General features: G+C 45.1%; 1 protein-coding gene across 1 annotated transcript in view; it reads left to right on the forward strand.

Moving 5' to 3' along the window:
• The window catches only part of npl (N-acetylneuraminate pyruvate lyase (dihydrodipicolinate synthase)), an 86708-nt gene extending 69937 nt beyond the window's left edge, over positions 1-16771 (forward strand). Inside the window, exons 13-18 of the mRNA XM_084308426.1 lie at positions 10086-10107; positions 10471-10616; positions 11330-11376; positions 13087-13171; positions 14162-14201; positions 15718-16771. Of these exons, the coding sequence (XP_084164552.1) occupies positions 10086-10107; positions 10471-10616; positions 11330-11376; positions 13087-13171; positions 14162-14201; positions 15718-15863 (486 nt within the window). The 3' untranslated portion in view covers positions 15864-16771. The remainder of the gene's footprint in view (positions 1-10085; positions 10108-10470; positions 10617-11329; positions 11377-13086; positions 13172-14161; positions 14202-15717) is intronic.
• Positions 16772-17819: the final 1048 nt, after the last annotated feature.

The raw sequence follows: 17819 nt of genomic DNA on the forward strand, positions 1-17819 counted from the left end.
AGGACTAAAGGTGGATTCTGATAAACCTGGTTTTATCAAGTAATGCCATATAGTGATAATATGTGTAAGTGGCTTTATCCCTAGCTATAATGGGGATATAACTATAACTATAGGCTTTATCAAGTAGAGTAAAAGGAGACTTATGATTATGCATTAAGGACTAAAGGTGGATTCTGTATAATGGGATTATCAAGTAAAGCCATATAGTGATAATACGTGTAACGGATAAGGAAAATGGACCTCCTCTAATTAAAGAGAGCCCGTCCCAGTGCAAATAAAATAAAAGATTCCGCAACTTCAATCACTCGACCTAAGGTCGATGACTGACGGGGGTCGGAACGGTGCATTCGCTGTCTCTTGTCGGTCAGTGGTAACAACAACATTTTGTAGACTCGGTTGGTTCTGCGTGTCAACCACTTCACAGGACGCTGTTTGAGGTGTAGATAGGCAGACCAATGAGTTATGAAGTTATCGATCCGACAAAGAGCGAGCGTGGGCATTCAACACTGGGGTGACAGGGTTTGGAGTGGTGGTCCCAGGGAGGGGAGTGGCGGTAAGCAGGAGGACTACGAACGGTCTGGGTGTGTACACGATTGAGTTGGTGGCTGTGCTGGTGGCGCTTAGGTGGGTGGGGACTGGGAGGGTGGTGATATGTAGTGATTCAGCGTCGGACCGTCGGTGTTGGCTAGACTGAGGTCTTTTCGATCCAGTAGCCGGCAGGATTTGCTGTATGAGATTTTGATGAGTGTGACTAGGTGTGTGAGCCGAGGGAAAGAGGTGAGATTTTTGTGGACCAGCAGGGTCCCGGTGCATGTAGGAGTGAGGGGAAATGAGGATGCGGATGATTTGGCAAAGGGGGCCTTGAGGAAGGGGGCGGTGGAAATGCAGGTCAGGATCAGTAAGGCTGAGGCGAAGGGGATGATTTGGGAGAGGGCAGTTCAGATGTGGCAGGAGAGATGGGAGGGGGGGGTAAAAGGGCGTCACTTCTTTCAGGTCCAACGCAGTGTTAGGGGTCGGGAGGGGGGTAGTTTGAGAGATAGGAGGGAGGAAATAGTGTGGATGAGGTTGAGGCTGGGGCACTGTGGGTTTAATAAAAACCTGAAGCTGGTGGGGAAGCATCAGAGTGGGCTCTGTGAGGGGTGTGAGGAGGAGGAGGAATCAGTGGGGCATGTACTGTTGGAGTGTAGGGCTTATACGGTGCGGAGGAGAGAGATGGAGGGAAGATTGAGGGAGATGGGGGTTAGGGAGTTGGGGATATCGGAAATAATGAGTGGGGGAGGGGGAGATAAGGCGAGGGTGGTGATGGGGTTTTTGAGAAATGTGGGGGTGTATGATAGGGTTTGAGGGAAAGGGTCAGAGTTGGAAGTTAGATAGAAAGTTGAATTATACGTGATTCAGAGAGTGGGGTATATAGTATAATGTAGATGGAGGTTGACAGGGATGGTGAACAGTGTGGTTGTAGGAAGTTGTTTTGTAGGTTAGGTAGTTAGACTAGGGGTTAGAGAGGGGAGACTGGAAGACTGGCCCGATCTCCGGGTCGGTAGGTGGCGGTAAATGCCCCAATTATGGTGGCCGTCCACCGTAAAACTCCAAAAAGAAGAAGAAGAGAAGAAGTTGGACTCTCGTTTTGAGACTGGGGAAGATTCGCTGCGTTTGGGACGTTGGAGAATCGCCACCGGAGGAAGACGAGGAGCTGCTGTTGTCGTTTGTGGAGGAAGAGGATTCCACTGTTTGCTGCTGCGTCGGGGAGCCGCCTGCAGCCGTTCGTGGACGAGGAACAAACCGGTGCTGACCCGAAGTTTGGCTGCAGTGAGGATCAGTATTGGACCGCGAGCCACAGCATGGTGCCCAACGCAAGGAGGTATGTTTATATAGCGCTATATAAATGCATGGCCATGTAAATTGTGCGCGCACATAACTTGGGGTTGAGCGTAAATCCATGGTTGCTGAAGTGGAATGACACTTGACTTTTACTTTTACACACAGACTTTTTTTGTATCGACTTTGTTGCGCGACTCGCCAGCCATCTCGTTTAATTAACTCACTGACTATTTAATATCATGGAGACGCGCAAACCGGCATCAAACGTTTCCATGGAGACCGCAGTGCGCGCCGCTGCTAGCGGTGACGTCACTGGGAAACGTGTTGTCAAAATGACTGCAAAGGCAGAAACATTTGGCAAATTGGAAGCCAGCAGAAAAGGTACATTTAACATGGCAGTCAACATAAGAGCTGCAATTCATGGTTTCATGTTAAATAATGAAATGGCAAAAGTAGAAAATGCTCTTACAGATTTGACACTGAATTGGCTGCAACCACTGCAAGGTTGGCTGTGTTGCACTATTTTGAAAAGGAACACCACAAGGTCTTAAATCCTATTACAAGAGAATATCAACCTGGGACATTAACACTTTGAATGCCGACGACGAATATTCTCGTTTTATCAGACCCCCTGTTGAGTGCAGACAACGAGAAATCTCGTTTGATTTTTTTATTAGCGATCTGAATTCATATTTCATCAACCGAGTCTCCCGTTGGTACAGCAGCACCTCCAGGAGCTCAGATGGGGAAAAAGCGCCCCCTATCGTCTATCCCTGTGTAACTGCAGGTCAGTCGATTAGACTGGGAGATCCCTGTGGGATCTGTAGAGGTGGAGCCAACTGGCTCCATTATGCTGGCGATGGATCTGATGATGAGGGATCTGATCGCGAGACAGAAAGCAGTCTGGAATATATATTTACAGCAGCCAATAATCAATCAATAAACGAGATCGATATTTGGAATGGCAATCAGGAATTGGAATAATATTTTTGGAGAACATCTGATCTAAGGTAAGGAGTCTATGTTACCAGTCTTGGGGTAATCGGAGCTGTATTCACTGAGATAACAGCGTGTCCCTGTGTGTGTGTGATGAGGAAACGAGAGAATAGATTTTTCAGCCCGCCTCTATAGCGTGCATAAGTACACATATACTATCGATAATCTAGCGTTTATTTGAAAACGATTCATAAATAGGCAGACAAATGACAACGTGTCTAGTGTATTCGAGAATATTCCAATAAATGCCGTTTATGGGGGAATCTTTAAATTTTCCAAAAATTGTCGAGAGAACGATAGCTTTTCGAAATGCTATAAAAAGGATATGAACCGATTAAAAAAAAACAATCCGTTTCGACAATGTTGACTGCAAACAAGTCATTGATAAGCGACGGGCAGATTAGACACATAGCCATAATTTAAAACATAGATTAGGCGTTTTTAACGCTAACATTTAAGTGGATGATGGCATTCAACGGGGTAAAAAGGTAAACAAGGTCGGCACTGATAGTGTTAATACAACAAAGTAAATTGACACAATTGTCAATACGACCAAACAAGCCTGTGGATGTGAGACCAAAGGAACATGGCCAATGGCATAGCACTGCTACTAACCGCCAATATAACCACAACCATAAGGAACAGGAAATCAGAATGGGAACAACTAATCATGTTCAAATAAATTCAGACCAACCTGCAAACATGCTTACCATCATGGAGAGGCTAAATGAAATAACTGCTGCTCTGGTGCAGCAACAGCATTCCAGGTCTCTGCCACCACGAAATATCCCAACATTTGAAGGTGACCCTCTCCAATATAGGGCATTTATCAAAGCATTTGAACAAGGAGTGGAGGAAAAGGCAACAGAAGCTGATGCTTTGTATTATTTGGAGCAAGAGGACAGCCACAAGAATTGGTGCGTAGCTGCCAGCATATGGCTCCTGAGCGTGGTTACGCAGTGGCAAAGGGCAGTGGTGCAGTGCTGGTATAACTCGGTATAACGGCGTTATACCTCGGTCACTGAGGCTGAAGTACGCGCAATCGCTTTTTACATGGCATTATCCAACCGGACTCCCGGAGAAGCATGCAGCTGCAGAGCCGCAGAGCCAGCGGCGCTCTCTGGGCCGCGCACTGACGGCCGCGCTGTGAGGCAATAGTATCCAGCTGCAGGACGAGAGCAGCCAAAAAAAACGGTGCATGCGCGCGCACACGCGCATGGAGCGTTTGACCTACTGTCAATTTGCCACTGCACCACTGGCAAAGGGTCTTCTTATGGAACATTTTGGAAACCAGTATAAAATAGGAAATGCTTACATGCAAAGGGCCTTGGCATGGCAAACAATAAAATCAGAGGATGTCAAGCAGGGACCGAAACTAGAGAGCGCCACCCGCCATTTGCGCTCAGTTTTTACGTTTGGCGCCTCCCACTGAGACGTCTGAGCGCCGTGTGACTGGCTATCAAATAGTCATGTGAAAACCGAAAATCATGATCCAATTCTTTAGCGGAGTTCTCACTCGCTGTCTCAGCCGACATGAAGCGCGCACCGCGCACTGCTGCTAGCCCCTCCCCACCTGTTTCTGTATGCCTGCATGTAAACGGAGGCTATTGCCTCCGAGTCACCGTGACGTTAGTTAGCACTGCTGCTGCTGCTAATGCCTGCATGTAAACAGAGGCTATTGCCTCACCGTGACGTTAGTCTAGTCAGTGTGGGACCTTCGTGAGATAACGTTAGCTACCGTTACAAAATGACCCAGTCAACTATTCACTTAGTTTAATACACGAGGCATTGTGTAACGTTATCCAGCCGGCTAGCTACGGATAGCTCCCGACATCAACAAATCCTCCAGCAATAGTCCAGTGCATAATACCTCCGTTGGCTAGGTAACTAGTCACTACGAAATGTCGCAGTAAACTAAATAGTTCACTGAGGCGTTGTCCCAACGCCATCCAGCAGTAGCTACAGATAGCTCTTGGCATCAATGTCCTACAACAACAACATGCGTATTCGAGTCCCTGGTTTACATCGCATGAGTGAGGGCTGCTGACTAGGGTCCAGGTGCAGCGCCGGAGAATTCTTTTGCATGCTGAATGTAGCGTTTAGGGCCCAGCTGCACCCCCGGAGAATCCTTGCTGGAGCTGGAGGCCACTCGAGTATACACACAGACAGTGGAGCTGTTTGCAGACAGCGAGGTGGCGATGTCTCGCAGATAACACAATCACAAGTATGATTATATAATATATATATTTTATTAAAAAAATAATCTATATAAAATAATAATAAAAAAAATTTGTATCAAAAAAAAGTTGGCGGGTAAGAAATATGCTTGGCGGGTAGATTCTTCCCATCTACCCGCCACTGGCCGGTGAGTCAAAAAGTAAATTTCGCTCCCTGATGTCAAGGCACTTCAAGCCTACTCCTTATTCTTGCGTGGCTGCTGCAATGCAATGGAGGAGCTTCAGTACATGCAGGAGTTGGACATGCCTGTCAACATGAGAGCCATAATAGCTAAATTGCCTCAAGCTGAGAGAGCAATGGAGGAGTACGGTTCATGGCATCATGGAACATACCCAGGAAAGAGCTCACTTCGAGGATATGACTACATTTGTGGAGCGACATGTTAGCATTCTTTCAATTCTGACCCTCTGTTTGGCGACATACAGGATCCAAATTCTGGTGTGGTTGGCACAACATCTCTCACCAGGTTTGAATCATATCCACCCAACAGAGTGAAAAGAAACATTGTCGCGACCACAGTAACATCTATGGACATGTCTGAGAGAGCCAAAGAGCTGACATCACCAACACCAGGTACATTGGAGGAGTGCAAACAACTGCAGGAGAAGAGGCACAAGGAGAAAATATACTTTCTGAGGGAAAAGGGAGTTTGCTTTGCATGCTTATGTGTTGGTCACATGAGCAGAGATTGCGAAAGGCGCTTGATATGCAAAGTTTGTGGTCAAACTCACCCCACCCTGCTTCACATCAAAAGGCAACCATCTTCTCCAGAACAGTTAAAGGAAAAGGAACCATCCAATAATCAACCAACTTCACTGCAAACATGTGGACATACAGGGGCCGGTAAGGGCCGGTGTGTAATAGCCATTCTCCCTGTAAATGTGAAAGCGGCAAACGGAAACATTATACAACACCTACGCCTTCTTAGACCCTGGTAGCTCGCTCAGCCACATTCTGCTCCGAACATCTAATGCAGAGGCTGAATATCACAGGCAGAAGAACCACCTTCCTGCTGAGCACCATGGGGCAAGAGACAGTTGATCCAGCTTACTCCTTGACTGGGTTGGAGGTAGCTGATTTGGACGGCAATGACTTTCATCTTCTTCCGGAAGTTCTCACACAGAAGAAAATGCCAGTCACGGCTGAGAACATGGTGACACCTGAAGAACTGTCGGAAATGGTCATATTTGTCCAACGTACACATCCCACGCCTAAAAGAAAATGTTGACCTGTTGATTGGAACCAACACTCCCAAGATATTGGAACCGTGGGAGGTCATCAACAGTCACGGGAATGGCCCGTATGCTATAAGGACAGTGCTGGGATGGGTCGTTAATGGTCCACTGAATGGAAACAGTGGTGTTTCCCTCTGCTACGGTGAACAGGATCTAAGTGTGCAGACGGGAAGCAATGCTGGCCAATCAGGACAAACACGACTTCAAAGAAGTAGCTGTGAAGGAGAAGGAAGTGTCCAGAGAAGACCGAAGCCATCTGGAAAAATTGGAAAGTTCAACAGTGCTTCAGGAGGAGAGGTACTGTTTGAAATGACCTTTTAACAACAAGGAGGTCTGTCTGCCCAACAATGTGGGAGTGACTAGGCTGGATACAGTGTTTGAAGATGGACTCTTGAGAGTTGTTGGAAGATTGAGCAGAGGATCAACGCCAGAGGAAGCTAAACCTCCACTCATTCTCTCCAAGGACCAGCATGTTTCAATGCTCATTCTCAAGCATGTACACCAGAATTGGAGACATGGTGGAAGGACTCACACAATGTCCAAAGTGAGGAAGAAATTTTGGATCACCAACGCCCATGCAGCTGTTAAGAAAATCATCGCTGAGTGCAGCTTTTGCAAACGCTACAGTGACAGTGCAGTGGAGCAAAAGATGGCGGATCTTCCAGCAGACAGAATCCTTCCTGACCTACCACCTTTTACCAACACGGGTAGATGAAGGAAGAGGAAACAGGAAAGGAGGAGGAACAGGGAGTCGAATAACCAGGAAAGGATGAGGAGCCAGGAGGCGTGAATACTTCCCCTAAGCGGGTTGTACTTCCGCGTTCGGTTTGCGCGATCTGATTGGCCAGACGTTTCTGGTCATGTGACATGTGCGCCAATCGTGTGACGCCTAGTTCTGCGCCTAACAGCCTGCAAACTACCTAACGCCTAGTTTATCACTGGTTAAGCTTAGGCGACTCTTTCGAAATTGGTTAAGGTTAGAGTTTGGAATCAGGGCTGGTGTTCTATCGCCCTGCTCTAAGACAAACTCTTACCTTAACCAATTTAGAGTGCCTAAGCTTAACCGGTGGCAGAACTAGGCGTCACACGATTGGCGCACATGTCACATGACCAGAAACGTCAGTGGCCAATCAGATCGCGCAAACCGAACGCGGAAGTACAACCCGCTTAGGGAAAGTATTCACGCAGCCAGGAGTGCTAACTTGCTTCAGAGAGGAACCGGTGGCATTCATGGGTGACATTCAAGCCATGTTCCACTAGGTGAAGGTCGCTGAGGAAGACAGTGATTTTCTGTGCTTTCTCTGGAACAAGAGGAAAAGGAGTTTGGCAGCTGGAGATATTGTGGTCATCATGGACTCTTCAGCTCCTCGTGGGTTCTGGAGGTCTTTCCAGACAATCAAGGTCTGGTGCGTTCTGTGAAAGTGCAGACTAAAATTAGCACCATTGTAAGGCCAGTGACAGAACTGTTTTTGGTTCATGAAGTGTAAATTAATTTAATCCATAACATGTTTTGGCTCTTTATTTGTTTTGTTTTATTTATTTTTTTAATTGTTATGTCTGCCTGCCTTAAAGTGGAGATGAAGCAGTGAACAATGTGATCCTAGTTTGTTTGTTGTGTACCTTGTGTAAGACAGGGTCCTATAATAAAATGTGAAATCCTGCTTATTTGTCTGAAAAATCTAATATAATTTCCCTGTTTTCGCCATGGGCGGCGCCATTTTGTTGCTGACGTCACGTGTTGGTTTGGTGTATACACTGTGGGTTAGCTGCATAGTAAACATGGTCTGTCGGGTCAGTCAAATGTTGCCTACCAAACAACGGGACCGCGGTGGTTCTTTTTGTATTGCTCCTGGCTGTTCAAACTAATTTTACCGTGTGAAAGAGAGGAAAGTTGGTTCATTTCCACAAACTACCAGTGAATAAAACAGTGTTGTTGGCATGTTGGCTCAGGCTGGCTGCACTCAGGCGGCGCGATCAGCCTGTTGGACAGTGAGAGATTTGGGGTGCTTTTTCAATGTATGTGATGTATAGATTGGGGGAAGATGGTAGCATCTAACGGTGCCAGGTCAGAGAGGGCAGAAATGTGTTTGGCTTAGCAGAGGTTGGTTCAGAGCGAGGGAACACCACACTGAGCAGGGTGTTTTGTTTTGTGAAGACATAACACTGATAGCGAGGGAGAGGGGTTCATCTTAATGAAACAGTAGAAAACTGCATTTTAATGTGTGAAAGGTTAGCAGTTGTCATGACAACGCGGCACATGACAACGCGGCACATGACAACCAGAAAGGGGTGGGCTATCGTTGCTACGGCGAGGATCTATGAGTCGAACGGTGTTTCCGGGTGTAAGGCAGACTAGAAACTGACCAAGAGCGAGTAGGACTGAGATCACACAGACACTCTCTCCTCTCATTGAGAGAGAGAGGGGGGGGGGGGGGGAGAATGCCACATCACCAGTAGCTTCGGCTACCACGAGGATGGTCTTGGCTAACGAACCGGCCTGACCACTATTGGACTGAATAACAAAAGGACGATAGACGAACACACCGAAAGATCATTAGAATAGACTCTTCAAGGACGATGCAATTTGATAACATCTGACAACATCTGATTATGAGGTTCTGTTTATAGCAATAAAACAACGCTTTTCCTCATAAGGTATCTCACGGTGTCGGAGTGTCGAATTCTTACGGAAGTGGAGAATTATTATGGTTTATGGATTGCACTAACGGGGGAGATAAGGATCTTATCAACCGGTATCGGAGACGTCAGGACCATTAAAATGACACAACGCAGAGGAATTGGATGGAGGGCCAAACAGACGAAGACGTGATACAGGCCAGTTTGATCAGAATCTTACAACAGGGAATGAAGATCTGCAGCGAACACTTCATTGCCTCGGATTATGTTGTTGGGGGTGGGAGGTTTGTCCAGAAGACCACTAATCAGCTGAAGCCTGATGCGGTTCCGGCGTTAGCTCTCGGGAGCGATGGCTAGCTAGTTAGCACCAGCCGGGGACCGGTGTTAGCAACCGGGAGCGATGGCTAACTAGTTAGCACCATCCGGGGACCGGTGTTAGCAACCGGGAGCGATGGCACCAGCCGGGGACCGGCGTTAGCTCTCGGGAGCGATGGCTAGCTAGTTAGCACCAGCCGGGGACCGGCGTTAGCTCTCGGGAGCGATGGCTAGCTAGTTAGCACCAGCCGGGGACCGGTGTTAGCAACCGGGAGCGATGGCTAGCTAGTCAACAGCAGACAATCTGCATATTATCACGACACAATACAGGGATCCAGTCAACATAATCATCACAAAAATATAGTAAACAGTCCTGAACATGGGATTTTTATTTTATATTTTCACATTCCTACTAAGCAATTGTGGATGACTCAAATAATGTGGTGCCTGTGGACAGGCTTAAGTATGACTTGCAGGATAAGTCTCATGGGTTTTCCCCCTTTTTGTCTTTTATGGATCGGATTAATTAAAGTTACCTATAATTGTTAATTCATTGTTGACACCCATGTATCTTTTTAGCACCAATTTACCCAAGTTCCTGTACTCCAGGTACACAAGAACCTTGTTGTTGATGGCAGTGACCCCCCCCCATTCACACACACACATACCCACTAAAAACCTTTCTTTTCTTATTTCTTAATCGCTTTACTGTTTGTTGGTATCTTCTGCTTCAATGTTTATTGTGAAAAAACAAACTGTCTTGTGCCTTTTACCTCATGCATAATAAACCAATACCCTGTTCTTACATCTTGCCACAGCAACTGCTAGCTGGTCTGGCTATAGGGGCTAACGGAGCAGTGGGCAGGTCAGTGTAATTTCTGTTACAGTATATACTGCAAAAGCGAAGATATTCTGTTTGCACGGTGAAGCAAATAAATATAATTTTCCAAGTAGAGCTGCCTGCATCGTATCATTGGGACAAGAACGGTTTGGTATCAGATCAGACCAATAGAACGGCGCCTCAGCCAAGTCCATCTACGGGATCAAATTGCTCAGTAGCTCCGTATAAGACGGGAGCTCCTTTAATAGTCTCACTAATATTTCAAACTGCTTCGTGGAAGTAGTTGCATGTTATAAATGTGATGATTTGAGGTAATCTGAGCCTCTAAGTGAATGGCGCGAGGCAGCTGTTAAATCTCAAGTGATCATTCTCTGTTCTTCCCTCCAGTGACAGCTAGAGATGTGTTGGAGGGGGTTGACAAGCTCATCCCTTCCTTCATGGGACTGAAATTCAGTGGAAATGACCTCATGGACTTTGGCCAATGTGTCAGCTACAGTCCACCTCACTGGTCACTCCTCTATGGCATGGATGAGGTTCGCTGTTTTGTCTTTCCTCTATTTTTTTTTTTTTTTTTTTTTCCTCTTTTCTCACTCCCTTTCAGTCAGCACCAGATAGATAGATAGATAGATTGATTGATTGTTTATTAGCCACATGACCAAGGCCGGTGGAATTTGTTTTAGGTACCGTATGTTATAACTCTGCAGCACAAATACGTAAATGGTCAACGGCAGACAATCTGCATATTATCACGAAACAATACAGGGATCCAGTCAACATAATCATCACAAAAATATAGTAAACAGTCCTGAACATGGGATTTTTATTTTATATTTTCACATAACTACTAAGCAATTGTCGATGACTCAAATAATGTGGTGCCTATGGACAGGCTTAAGTATGACTTGCAGGATAAGTCTCATGGGTTTTCCCCCTTTTTGTCTTTTATGGATCGGATTAATTAAAGTTACCTATAATTGTTAATTCATTGTTGACACCCATGTATCTTTTTAGCACCAATTTACCCAAGTTCCTGTACTCCAGGTACACAAGAACCTTGTTGTTGATGGCAGTGACCCCCCCATTCACACACACACATACCCACTAAAAACGTTTCTTTTCTTATTTCTTAATCGCTTGTCTGTTTGTTGGTATCTTCTGCTTCAATGTTTATTGTGAAAAAACAAACTGTCTTGTGCCTTTTACCTCATGCATAATACCAATACCCTGTTCTTACATCTTGCCACAGCAACTGCTAGCCGGTCTGGCTATGGGGGCTAACGGAGCAGTGGGCAGGTCAGTGTAATTTCTGTTACAGTATATACTGCTTGTGTGTGGGTTGGTTGGAGCTACAGTATATACTGCTTGTGTGTGGTTGGTTGGAGCTACAGTATATACTGCTTGTGTAACTGAGGGGTACAATTCCCTGACTGTATTGATAAGTATGGTATCATTAAACCACTACCGCTTTATGTACTTTAACTACTGGCCATACAGTACACGATATCTAAATATGATGAACACTTTCCCACCATGAAACCAGGTCCACACAAAGGTAATAATCAAATATTTAATATATAGCAAAGGGTACATATAATATTCACCATTACATTTATGATTTGAATGCTCTTGTAAGGCAAATGAGTACTCGTAGGCAAATCAACGCTGAATGTCCAATCTCTGGTTACGCAGGAAGCAAGTATACAACCTGGCTCTTAGGGAATTATAACGATGGCACACTTAATGATTATAGCTGGATATACTGTAGGGGTCCTCCCGGTTGTAGGCCGGTAGGGGGGGTAGGAGAGCCGTCGGCAGTAGCCCGTCTGGTCAACGATTTCTAGGGAGACTTCACGTACAGAAGACAGTGCAGTAGAATCTTGATCCACAGATGAATACACCTTGGCTCTCTTGTAGGCTGTAGCTGTAGCTGTAGCTCCACAGTGAAGAAGAAGCGAGGCGACCTCAGTCTGGTCTGAGCGCCGTCTCACCTTGACTCCTTTCGGGGTAAATCCAACACTCACCGGTGTTGACGATTATCCGCTCCACAAATCAAAGTACCAAAGCAAGTATATATTCCATGCCGCATAGGGCTCAGCAGTCGTCGGGTAGGTAATCCAATGTCCAGGTCCACTCGGTCCTCGCCTAGAACTCCTCGGATGAAAGCACCACGTGTGGTCTGCCCAACCTGGTTAAGACTCTAGATAACACGAGGAAGCGATGGGGGTGCTGCTCACTTTAGAACTCTAACCGCACGATGCACCATACATAATAGACTATTATTACTTAATAGAAATACGGTGCCAAACTCTGACAATTCAGCTATTAATTTGCACGAGGTCTCAATGCTATTCTAAGGCCAAACAGGCCATACTACACCGCACGCGGTATCGTGGGGTGAGGCTTCACGTTCTGTTACTTAGTTGGGTAGAAGGGTAAAGGACTAAGGGATAAGAGGACTTCTACATTTCTTGCGCCATATTTATATGCACGGTGAACAAATAGTGCCACTCTCTTTTCGGTAGCCGTATTCCTGCGCAGAGCCGGGGCTAGTAGGGACATGTTTCGTCGGTACCATTGAACTTGGCTCCAAGGGGCTTGTCCCTGGCGCCAGGTCCTTGTCCAATAAGAGAATGAACTATTATGGGCTATTAGTAGACTAAAGGGATATTCCGTGTATATGTACAAGGAATATACAAGGGATATCAAACGATACACAAATACTATTCAACATATATCCATAAATAAATATATATATTCGGTTTAATCTGATCCTTCACAACAGCTTGTGTGTGGGTTGGTTGGAGCTACAGTATATACTGCTTGTGTGTGTGGTTGGTTGGAGCTACAGTATATACTTCTTGTGTGTGGGTTGGTTGGAGCTACAGTATATACTGCTTGTGTGTTTGCTACCCTTTGGACCACGTAACCCCTGGACACCATTCTATCGGTCATAATTTGGCAAATTCACAATAAACTGTCATTATGTTTCTCTCTGCCACCCAGTACATACAACTACGTGGGACGTCCCGCAAATAAGCTCATTTCAGTGTTGGAGAAAGGGGACCTCTCCCAAGCCAGAACAATGCAGGTAGCTTCCCCACTAGGGCTGTGTATTGTTGGAGAATGTTTTTTTTTTTGTATCTACTTTTTTCTCCCATTTTTCTATTTTTCTCCCATCCCAATTTCGTATCGTCCAATTCTACCCTCCCCTGTCTCGAACGCTGTTAGGCCATGCCTCCCACAAGCCGGCTGCAATGTGGACGAAGCCTTACATCACGTGGCCCCCTCCGGTACTCGAGGAAGCAGCCGTCGCATCTTTTCACCTGCACAGCGCAATCTCTCAGCGGTGGGGGTCTGCGTGGGAGGGACACACCGCCCCCGTCGCTTCCTGATTCTGCTGCGCAGGCGCACCAACCGACCTGTAGGAGTCGCTGTCCACAACGTCTGATCCCCACCCATCAGCTTTCCCACCCCTAACACTGCCAACTGTGGTAGTATGAACGACCAGCCAAGCTGATAGCAATGCGGAGAGCTGGGCTCGAACCCAGCGTCTCCTGCATTCGGTGGCGAGCGCCTTGCCCACTACACCACCTAGCCGCCCTTGTTGGAGAATGTTTGATACCAGTACAGAGGGTCGTGAAATCACTCCATATATCACTTCCAGATATATAAAATGATATTCCACATTTTAATTAAACAACCAGAATTTGGAGAAATTACATAAAACCAAATTAAAACATATCCTGTAGTTCAACTTGATAGATGCAGAGAAAAAATACACTAAAAGGCATACTTCAATAGAAATGAGTTCTCAATTAAACTGTTCACAATGAGGTCTATGTCATGATTTCTGGAACGAGACATTGCTGTTGAGTTTTTCAAATGTAATATCTTGGCATTTTAGCACCACAAAATATTGAGTGATAGCTAAAATCTCCATAATTTTCAATGGTGTTTCGTTGGTAACTATCCATATTGCATTGGCCGGTACATTTTTCACACTGATCCTTTTTTTATATACAGTATGACACCTGTTCTGACATTAAATTAATCATCTTTATCTCATTTCCATATGCAGTTCAAGATGCAAGAGGCTCTCCTCCATGCCATGAAGCTAGGTGAGTCTCAAGATATTGGCTTTTTAGGGGTGTGGTGTGCATGAGTGATTGGGTCAATTCATGGAAAAGTGAGAGCATTAGAGCTCAGTCCTGTAATAAGCAGGGCGGCTGAGTGGCGCTGTGGGCAAGGCGCTCGCCACTAACGCAGGAGATGCTGGTATCGAGCCCAGCTCTCTGCGTTGCTACCGGCTTGGCCGGCCGTCATACTAACACAATTGGCAGTGTTAGAGGGTGGGAAAGCCGGTGGGTGGGCATTGGACGTTGTGGACAGCGACTCCTACAGGTCGGTTGGGTGACGCCGTTGCGGCGGAAACGGGAAGTATCGGGGGCAGCGTGAGCCTCCCACGCTTTACTCCTCGCCACTGAGAGTTCGAGCTGCTGCGGTGAAAAGATGCAACAGGCTGCCTCCTCGTGTACCGGAGGGGACACGTGATGCAAGGCTTCTATCCTCACTACAGCCGACCAGTGGGAGGCATAGTCTAGCAACGTTCAAGACAGGGGAGGGAAGAATTGGAAATACAAAATTGGGACGGGAGAAAAATAGAAAACGGGGAGAAAAAGTGGATCAAAACAAAAATAAGCACAGTCTGTATAGCTGGTTAAGGACTGTGGCTGCTTGGCTGAGTTTCTGTCCTTGATGCATTTGCAATTGAAAAGTAAGAAGCCTAAGATTGGAACATGGCAGAGGAAGATGTTATCAAGCAAATTGTTCCCTGGATGTTTGCAATCGTTATGAAATATGAAATATATTGCCAATTATGTATGTACAATACTGTAAGGAGGTATGTGATTGGTTCTACAGTTTCAACAGACATGTTAATATTCAATTCTTAAATGCTCATGAAGAGAGGGACAACTTTTTAATTTGATTGATTTATCTCGAACCCCATCCTCTTTTCTTGATCCTCCAATCACAACTGTTGCTTCCCAGAGAGGTAAATAACCTCACATGTCTGGATTTACTGTATAGCTAAGTACCAATGCATGCCAAATGTTTTTTACAGAATTTGCATTCTTTCATATTATATTCAAATTCATTATTCTCTACCACTGCAAAAGTGGCAAAATATTGTCATTGACCCATCCTGCACACAGGGGGTGCAAATAATAACTCCAATCAAATGTGATTAAAATAATCCCACCTCTGATCATTTAAAATATGATTAAAATAATCCCACCTCCGATCATTTGAACTATTTCTCCCTAATGGTTGAAGGCTAACATCACTGTCTGTCTCCATTTTGCTGTTATCTTAATGTTCAAATCAAATCGCCCCAATTAAGTCCAGCCTGAACACCCTGTTTCATTCAAAAACACGCCCCCAAAAAAACCCACATAAGATTATGTAAGAAAGTGAAGTAAACATTTCTAACGGAGGTCATTGCTGCTGCTGCTGATGATGATGATGATGATAGTGATGATGGTCATGATCCTGATGATGATGATAATGAAGGTAATTATGGTGATAATGATGATGATGAGGGTAATGATGGTGATGTTTTAATGTTCTTTCTAGGGTTTGATCTGGGTGTAAACAAGCAGGTGATGACTGAGATGTCAGGTCTGTGTCTGGGTCCTCCCCGGCTGCCTCTACTGCCCTGCCCTCTGAGCCGCGCTCGCTCCATCGCAGAGAAGCTCCACAGCCTTTTCCCTGAACACTGATACCCTCTTCAGCACCGGCATTCTGATCTGTACACCTATAGCTCATCTGTACCTGTTGCTCCTGCCATTCATAGTATCCCATTACATCACTAGCTAGCACAGACATCTTGGTAGGCAAGCGACAGGTGATTGGAATAAAATAACAGATGATTATCTTTAAATGACAACGTGGCCAGTGAGAAGTGTATTGCGCCATATTGGTAGGACATGCGCTATTGACCTATCTCAAACTCTGCTGTCTTTTCTTGATCCTCCAATCACAACTGTTGCTTCCCTCAGACAAATTTCCCATAGACTGTGTTAGCCGTTAAACCTGTACTGTTCAGTTTAGTAGTGTGAAATCAGTACCAGGTCAAATCCCCACCCTCAAAACTACATAGTGCACACTTTAACTATACTTGAACATGCCAGGATATAAAGAGACAGTCAAGTAGCCAAAATGCCAATGATCATGAAAACATGATGACTTATTACTGAGAAATTCTTCAATGTGATTTATCTTTCATATACTGTAAGTGTACCCTTATATACTGTAGACTTAATCTGTGTATGTAGGCTACTGGGAAACAGCTCTGCATGTGTTCCAAGAATGGTCAGTTGCTGTATCAAATTTAAAAAAACAACTTCTTGAAGTACCTAATGTTACTATCATCTTTTTAATGGTGCTTGTAATTGTTTCCTTTGGTATACTTGCTTGACCACTGTATGTTGACTGACCTGTGCTTGTCTATGTTTTATACAGTATCTTCTATTGTACACAGATCTCTTGTCCAGAGAACTGTAAAATGTGTATGATTAATACACAATGTTTTGCCATTTTTTTTACTGTGTGAGACCATGCTTAAGAAGCATGCATATGTTTTGTATGACAAAAAAAGGGAAATACATTTTAGCATCCTGTCTATTAAACAATGCAATTAACAGCTGATTTCTTATGAATAAATCAACTGTTACATTTACTGAACAATCCATTTTCTTTTTTCCTACTAATGTTTATCACCTTGTTCTGCTCCTGTCTGTGTAAGTGGCCGTATGATACATTTGCACTTTAACCCTTTCACTACCAAAATGGTTAACCCTTTCACTGTGACAATACAGAAGGTTAACCCTTTCACTGCCACACAACAAAGGGTGAACCCTTTCACTACCACACTACAGCAGGTTAACCCTTTCACTACCACACTACAGATTCTGTCTGTGTGTTAGTGAAAGGGTTAACCTTCTGTAGTGTGGTAGTGAAAGGGTTAACTCTGGCCCATCGTCAGTTGTGTGGTGGTTTTCATATAGTTGTTGGGAGAAGGGTTAACCGTGACAGCTCCCCCGTTCCATGCCGTGATCTGTCACTCAGGCATCTGCTATGGTAGGAGGATCGGTGCCATGATGACAGATGGAGTTTAGCGAATAGATGGAATGGAACATATTGTTAGGGGAATTACATTGCATAGTATCAATCACAATAAGAGGCTTGCAATTCATCCAATACACACTAGTTTTCCAGTAGACCTTGAGCAAATTCATATGCAGACTAGACATCAGACTAAACCTGAATTAACTAATCTTAGATTAGCTCTAATCTCTTTCAATGACTCCTTGGTGGTGCAACCCACCCTAATATGGGTGTGGTTTTATTTATTTTGAAATCAAATGCCCACTGAAATGACATATCCTTTATAGTCTATTTCCGTCTATTTAAAGGTATGTGTCATGTGTTCCAGGCAGTGTTACCAGACAGACCCCCTGTGTCCCTGGGGACTAGCTAAAAACTCTTTATTATATCTCATGTATGAACCCACCCGTCTTAACCATTGGTATAACCTCATTGGAGCTAACCTTAACCGCCCATTAGATGCGGTGCATGAGATACCTGGTGTTTAGTGAATCCTGTGTCCCTTGATGGGGCTGCTATTTATGATGTGAAATAAATCTCGGCCCGGTACAGGGCCCGTCGGGCTTAAG

This window comes from Notolepis coatsorum, assembly GCF_963971535.1.
Source record: "Notolepis coatsorum genome assembly, chromosome: 2".
In the NCBI taxonomy this organism is placed as follows: domain Eukaryota; kingdom Metazoa; phylum Chordata; class Actinopteri; order Aulopiformes; family Paralepididae; genus Notolepis; species Notolepis coatsorum.